Source organism: Papaver somniferum, chromosome 7, assembly GCF_003573695.1.
Source record: "Papaver somniferum cultivar HN1 chromosome 7, ASM357369v1, whole genome shotgun sequence".
Taxonomy (NCBI): Eukaryota; Viridiplantae; Streptophyta; class Magnoliopsida; order Ranunculales; family Papaveraceae; genus Papaver; species Papaver somniferum.
In genome coordinates, this window is record NC_039364.1 from 82839950 (window position 1) to 82847646 (window position 7697).

The window sequence follows — 7697 nt, forward strand, 5'->3', positions numbered from 1 at the left end:
CCTCTTATGCTTATGGGGGCATGAAGAGTTAGAGAGAAAGAAGAAAAGACTTTCGTTGTGCAAAGCCTTATGAGTGAAGGCAGATGCGTACTTTGATGCGAGTATGCAAGGCTGAGTGATTGTGGGTGAAGTTGATTCACAGAACCCCAATCATTACCGATCATGTCCCATGAAAATTTTAGGCAATTAAATAGGCATGTGACACTTGGCCTAATGACCGGCCTCAGCGGATGCAAAAACTGGTTGCATTTTTAGTTTATCGATAGGGGCACACCTAGACACTCGTTAAAGGAAAAAAAGGAAAAAAAGGAAAAACAAATATAAGCGGAGAAACAGAGGAACAAAATAATACCGAAACTCAAAACAAAACACAATTTCTTGCTAGAGAGAGGAAATATATTTATAGTAACTTGTGATGTTTTAGAGAGAAGATTTTTTTTGGATGAGTTTCTAAATTAATGTATTGTTGAGTCTGTAAAATTCATTCTTCTTTCCATGAAATACCCTAGAAATTTCAATAATAATTTAAGGAGAAAGTGGTGTAGATGCACATCTCTGGTTATATACCTGTCGATCTATATTCTTTTATTCAATTTTTATTTACAATTCTCATTATTCTCCTTGGATTACTTCACTTAGTAAAAAATACAGCCAAAAAATATTTCTTCGTCGACGCTACTTTCGACGAAGAAGTTCTAGAAGAAGAAGATAAACAACATAATCATACTCAAGATACCATTATGATTACTGCTGAAAAATTCTCGTGTGCTTCTTGTGGAACTCATGCAACCAAGTCGTGTAATGGGTGTAAAGCTGTGAGATATTGGTGAGTCGGTCTTTTAAATTTGTTGACCTTTTGATTTTCAATCGTTGTCTTTGTCTCAGAATTTTGGGTTTTTGGGCGCCTTACGTGTTTCTAAACTTTGGGTTTTGTGGAATTATAGAACTTAACCAAAAAAAGATTCAACCTTTAATAGTTAATTCTCATGTTGATCGTCAACCTTAATCAAGAACTTTGATTTTGGAAGCATTCATAGATTTATGTTTTTTTGGGTAAAATAGGACAAGAAACACATGAGTCTTAGGAAAAGAAATCCTTTATGATACTAGCCACTCCGATATCTTGCTGAACTTAAAGACCTATATTCTAACTTTCAAGGTGATGTGATTCCTGAAATCTGTTCTTTGGGATAAATAGATTGTGGTAAATGCATGTCACTAGTGATGCAAAAGAAATGGTATGTTAAGCTGGGGGTTACAAATCATACAGTTAGTCAATAACGGATGTTCCTACAATTGCTGAGCAAGTTAGTGATCATCTATGAGAAAGTGCTCCAATTTACTTGGACATGCATTGCTCCAATTTACTTGGACATGCATTTGATTTCTGAGTGATAGAATAGTAAGTTTAGGTCAACACACTTGGTACTCTTAATTATGGATTTGAATGTTTTGTTTTTTGTGTTTCTGTTCTCCTGTCATCTTTATTTTTATTATTTTGGTGACGTCTTGTGTAACTATCACTCGTAGTTTAAAATTTATTAATCAAAGATGTGTTTTCTTATAATTTCATAGCTCACTAATTTGCCAAAGAAAGCATTGGGGAAGTGGTCACAAGTACAAGTGTAATGATTTCAAGCAAAGGAAACTAAATTGGACATCAATCTTCAGCCAAAAAGGAAAGGCTTTTGGTTCTGGGGATACATCTAGCGCGGTTCTTCAAAGAACTAAAAAAGTAAGTATGGCTAGCTGGTTCTTGCCAACTATCATGGAAGGTTGTCTCCTGCTATAATCAGTTCCTTACTTAGTCGGCTGTTTTGATCTTATCTTTGTAGGTTCTTTTCCCTTATGAAGAGTTTGTAAAGCTTTTCAACTCGGACAAGCAAGGATCCCCTCCTTGTGGACTTCTCAATTGCGGAAACAGGTACATGTGGTACCCGCTTATAAAATATATTTACCCTGTCTGGAACATACTTTGCTGGAAAAGGATTAATGGTTTTGTTTTTCCCTTCTTTGCAGTTGCTTTGCTAATGTGGTTCTACAATGTCTATCTTGCACACGGCCACTTGTTGCATACTTGTTAGAGAAAGGGCATCGCGAACAGTGTATGAACAGATTACATATGTTTTTCAGTTTCTTTTTCATAGGATTTATTGAATTTATATTATCTTTGACATTTGGTTCTTTTGTTGTTCAGGCAGACGGAATGACTGGTGCTTCATGTGTGAGCTTCAAATCCATGTTGAAAGAGCAGTAGAAAGTTCATATCCCTTTTCTCCGATAAATATTCTTTCTCGGTTACCAAATATTGGAGGCAATCTTGGCTATGGAAAACAGGAGGATGCCCATGAGTTCATGAGGTTTAGATTTTGTGTTTTTTGTTTCTGAACTGGAACTTGCTTTTGGGACTTTTTCATGAATCCTTAGGATAGTTAACTTAATATCAATTGCTTTTTGTAGGTTTGCAATTGATACAATGCAGTCCGTATGTCTTGATGAATTTGGTGGGGAAAAAGCCCTCCATCCTAGCTCTTTAGAGACAACCCTTATTCAGCACATTTTTGGTGGTCAGCTCCAATCACAGGTCATACTTCATATTTTCTGTTAACAAATGCAACTTTTCCTTGTTAGTTAATTACGTTCGGAAAATGAACCCTGGAAGTAAAGAAATTGTGGCAAACTATGTTGTATTCTATATAATGAGAAAATATCCCCATTTCTGAATTTCTGTATTCAGCAGTCAGACTCACACCTGATGGCTATTAGGTTTTGATTGATGATATTGTAGCATCTACGTCATGGTTGACGACATCATGATGGTAAGGCCACTTAAGAATCCACATGTGGAGCTTATATGTCTTCGTTTGCTCTTAATATGCGAGTAGTAAGATGCAATAACTGTATTTAGCAACAACATGCATTCTGAGGGTTGATTGATTCCCACATGTTCATTTCACCTAGTAGCAAAAATTCATTGGACAGGTTATTTAAATGGTGTCACCTTTGATCAGCCATGATAAATCATTGCCATATATAGAGTCGACAACAACTGCGATGCCGTGCAAAAAAAAACTTGTAAAAAGGAAAATGTTCAGGCAGGATAGTCGAGGCAATCTAGGTATAGTTTGACGCAGTATTGAAATATCCTCAAAGCTGCGGAAGTTTAGGCTTGTTCTAGTTTGATGCTATAAGCACTTAGAAGATGGATTGTACAGGCGTATTTCATGATTAACATTGTGATACTAGCTTTCTCAGTTTATCTAATTAAAATCTAGCAACCTTAATGGAATATTCTTAGAGACTCTTCTCATAAAGATAGTTTTATAAATGATGAACATGAAAGCTTCTGGTTAGAGGCTGCTTATGATATTTTTTTAAGCATAGCAACAATCAAACAGGGTTCTCTGACGTCCTACTGAGTTCTCTGTTTGTTGATTACTCAAAATCATCTTATGTGGCAAATATCTTAGCATCTGACTGTATGTGTTGCTTAATATGTAATTTCGTTTTATTTTATCATGTGCCTTTAAGAAACTCATCCACAAATTCTTTTTGGAGGACATTAATTTTTACAACTTTTCGTTCTTTCTTCGCAGTGTCATCTTTCTTGGCTTTCTGTATTCTCTCACCATTTCCTTTTATTTCAGGTTACATGTGCTGAATGCAATAAGATCTCAAACCGGAACGAAAATATGATGGATTTAACTGTTGAAATTCAAGGGGAAGCATCATCATTGGAGGATTGCCTGGATCAGTTCACTGTCAAAGAGCGGCTTGATGGGGAGAATTTGTATAAATGTGATGGGTGAGAGTTCTTTTACCCTGCCTTGTTCTTGACCACCTATTCTTGCTTCTATGACCACAGTATTTCCAAACAGTTTATTTGATGCATGTCTAACTGTTTTTTATTTTTATTTGACTGGCTGTTGCTTTTAGCACGTGCTACCTCTTTATAAGGCACACAAGCACCTAATCATTTTAGAGGTTGTATGGTATAAGTGAATACTTCTATTTTACCAGTCCTCTCTGATCTACATGCCACTTTAGGTTGTAGAGAAATTTGTTCAATACTCCTAACCTGTACAGACTACAGAATTAGCTATCAGCTAACGGAATACATACCTTCATAGAAGGAATCTGGTCGATTCTGCCATTGTTGAAGAAGATAATTTCTTAACCTAAAACTTATAGATCACCACTCAGTTAAAGCACGAGGACTGTTGTACTATTTCCATCAGAACAATGTACAGTAAAATTTGACTTTTCATATTAGTTGGTATCCGCTGAAATTTTTTAGAACAAGATACTTCATGCTAGTTGATTATCCCTCTTAGGTTTCACTGTTCCCAATAACATCTTCTATAAAATTCTGTTCAATTATGGTTTTGTGAGATAACTTCATCCTGATATGAGAATTATATTATTTGTGCATTACGCGTGAAGCACACAATTTCTTCTGGTTCAGAAGTTATGTTATAGGCCTCCATATCATCTCATCACTTCTGATTGATTAATGGTTACCACTTTCTGCAGGTGTGAGGACTATGTGAAGGCCTGGAAGCGTCTCAGCATCTGTCAAGCTCCGAATATCCTCACCATTGCCCTTAAAAGATTTCAGGTCTTAACTACACTAGTATTCCTTCTCTATACTTCCGCAGAAGTCTATTAATTTTTTTAATGTTAGGCTAAGCATCGAAACTCTTCTAATGTTACTGCTATGTACCAATACGAAAATCTTTCACAACTTGTATTATACTATGTAATTTAAATGCGCAGAGTTGCGCTTGCACTTTGGTTAGATTATATGATATACACTTTGAGGTTATATAGAAGACTTTCAGGAATTGGTCTCATGTGTTTCTCATGAAATTAATCTGATAATCTTTTAGGCATGGTTTCTGAACGTTTCTTTCTAACAAACTTGTCAGAGTGGGAGATTTGGAAAACTGAACAAAAGAGTAACTTTCCCGGAGACGTTAGATCTGGACCCGTACATGAGCGAGGCAGGAAATGGGAGTAATTTGTATCATCTGTATGCTGTTGTTGTGCATGTGGACATGCTGAACGCGTCATTTTTCGGCCACTACATTTGCTATACCAAAGATTTTGATGGAAATTGGTACAGGATAGATGATTGCAAGGTAGTATGCTATACCGAAGTTTTCCCTCAAATTTCTTATTTATATCAGAAAACTTGCTGATATGATTTTCATGCACTTTTGGGTTGTGTTGTCTACAGGTCCTTCGTGTTGAATTGGAAGAAGTACTATCCCAGGGAGCTTATATGCTCTTGTATAGCAGGTATTTTAACACGCCTCTCTCTCCCTTTCTCTATCCAAATGCAACGAAGGTTTTACCGCAAAAATTAACAACAGCTGGACCCAAGTTATTTATGCCAGCATTATTAATCTTCCACAGAAATCCTGTGGATTGGATGTTAATTGAATAGACTGAGTTCTCACTGTTGATTAGTCTAGTGATTCTTTGGACAACTTGTCTTTCTGCCATTGATTGAAGTTGGTCAATGTTGGAATAGTACTCGTTTCTTGGATGTCTTTTTCATGCATTTATCTGTGTGTTGTGGCAGAATTAGTTTTAGTAGTGATCCACTGATCCTTGTTTCTTGAGATATTTTCAAAATGCTTTTCAAGTTTACTAGTTTGTGTATGCAAGGTTTCTTGTTACCCTTTTCATGTCAATGACGAGAAATATCATGATGGAGAAAATGATAAGGCTCTTCTTTTCTTCTTTGTTGAACAGGAATGGGGCTCGATCAGATTGTGTTAAGCCCTTAAAATCTTCGACGGAGGAGCAGCAAGCAGTTGATGTTGCGAAAGAGGTGCAGGGGTGCTCGGAGGAACCAGTTGGATCGTCCACCATTGCTGAATCTATTGATTTGCTCGAGACTTCTACAAGCAAATCATATGATATCATATGCAAACCTGAAGAGGACTTGAAACTTCCAATGGAGGAGGATCAGCAAAGAGTTTATGTGACAAAAGAACTGCAGGAGTGCTCAGACAAACCACTTGAATTCTGCAGCATTGGTGAATCTATTCTGTTTGAGACTTCTATGAGCCAGTCATGCAATACTAAGTGGCAACCCGGAGACGACTTGAAACCTTCAATAGAGGACGATCAGCAAGCAGTTTATGCTGCGAAAGAACTGCAGGAGTGCTTAGACAATACAGTGGAATCCTGCGGCACTACCGAGTCTATTGATCTGTTTGAGACATCTACGAGAAAATCATTTGATATTCTTCGCCAACCCGGAGCAGACTCTGCTTCTACAGTTGACCCTGCAAATGATATGAAGTTAGATGTTGATTGCATTAAAGCTGATTTGAGAGACCCAATAAACAGTCAACAGGATATAAATTTTGCTAGTACCGAGTCAAATTACTGTCGGAGTTCTCAAACAGCTGAAACTTCATCTGCTTCTTCCAGTAATGTGTTCGTCCCAACTGAGCAATTTCCAGGAACTAATCCTGAAGCAGGGTGCAGTTTTAGGGAGGGAATCACAGCAATGAGTGGTTGCAGTATAGAAGAGGTCACTTCATCAAAATGTTCAGTTGGAGGCTCTTTGCCAGGTGAGGATGGTTTCCATCACATTAAAGATGCATCTTGTGCTGTTCCTATCACTGAATACACTTCCACTAGAGAAACCCTAGACGTGGATAATCCTGCTAGTTGTCCAAGATACCAAAACACCAATTTGGAGAATTTGGAAAAAAATCCATCCATCAGTGTTCCTGTTTCATCCAAGAGAATTGAAGTCAAAGTTTTAGAACCTGCTGGAGATAACAACCCTTGTGGAGTAAAGCGGAAGCCCTTGTTTGCTCGTGGTTTTCTTGACAAGAACAACAGGTGTAGGTCACAAAATGGAAAAGGGAAAACCAAGATGGGATCTAGCGAAGTTGGTCTCTCATGCAAGGTCAAGAGCTACTCCAATGGATTTGCTAAAACTCCTGGTATTCTTTATCAAAATGGTACTATTGAGTGTAATAACCCAAATGATTCAAATTGTAATCCATTAAAATCCAGTTTCGTTGAGGAAAAACCCAAGAAGATGGTCCCAGGTATCGTGGCAAATGGAGATTGCAATGGTGAGAGTTATCACCTGACAGATTTTATGGACAATGAAGCTCCTCCAGTTTCGGCTATCTCTGATATGAATTCCTCATCTGAGTCTCAAAATATGGAGTGTGAAGTGTCAAGCAGTAAATCGGACAATCAGTGTGATTTTGGGGATAGAAATAGAACATCAGCAGTAGTAAGGAATATCTGTTGATTTTCGCTAGACCGTACTTTCTCTCACTCACTAACTTTTTCTTATGATGACGAAATGGTAAATATTGATCGAAGAAGACCGAAGACAAAGAACATTTGTTTGATGACTGTAGTGGTGCTCATCTTATTCTTGATTTTGGAAGGAAAAGGCATCCGGGGTGACAAAAATGCAGGTACTCGCCTTGTTTTTTTTCCTGGTGATTTGGGTGCCTTATAACTACGAATATAATAATTGATTAAATTTTCCCTCCTATTCCGAATGGTAGCCCTCTTTTCATGGTGCCCATCCATTAGAAGATGGTGTTGGTTTATGGTGTGGAATCATTTGTAGAAAAAACCTCAAATGCCTTCCTTCTGCACCATGTTAGGTTTAGCGCTGTCCATTCTTGAAGTCATAATAGACACAA

General features: G+C 37.4%; 1 protein-coding gene across 2 annotated transcripts; it reads left to right on the forward strand.

Annotated features, from left to right (window-relative positions):
• Positions 1-328: 328 nt before the first annotated feature.
• LOC113297765 (ubiquitin carboxyl-terminal hydrolase 18-like) lies at positions 329-7442 on the forward strand. Of its 2 annotated transcripts, XM_026546343.1 has the most exons (12): positions 329-826; positions 1576-1735; positions 1836-1924; positions 2020-2105; positions 2198-2360; positions 2461-2584; positions 3648-3805; positions 4534-4618; positions 4929-5141; positions 5240-5301; positions 5761-6590; positions 6661-6719. In XM_026546343.1, the coding sequence occupies exons 1-12, from the start codon at positions 546-548 to the stop codon at positions 6669-6671; spliced, it is 2262 nt and encodes a 753-aa protein (XP_026402128.1). In that variant the 5' UTR covers positions 329-545; the 3' UTR covers positions 6672-6719. The 2 variants fall into 2 exon arrangements, with proteins under 2 accessions (XP_026402128.1, XP_026402127.1); XM_026546342.1 differs by having other exon boundaries at positions 5761-7442.
• The last annotated feature ends 255 nt before the right edge of the window (positions 7443-7697 follow it).

Bases quoted from the DNA above. Each gene is read 5' to 3' on its own strand.
- LOC113297765 (XM_026546342.1), top strand. From the start codon at position 546: ATGCACATCTCTGGTTATATACCTGTCGATCTATATTCTTTTATTCAA. The intron at 1,925-2,019 runs GTACATGTGGTA...CCTTCTTTGCAG, and splicing joins CTTCTCAATTGCGGAAACAG to TTGCTTTGCTAATGTGGTTC. The intron at 2,361-2,460 runs GTTTAGATTTTG...TGCTTTTTGTAG, and splicing joins GATGCCCATGAGTTCATGAG to GTTTGCAATTGATACAATGC.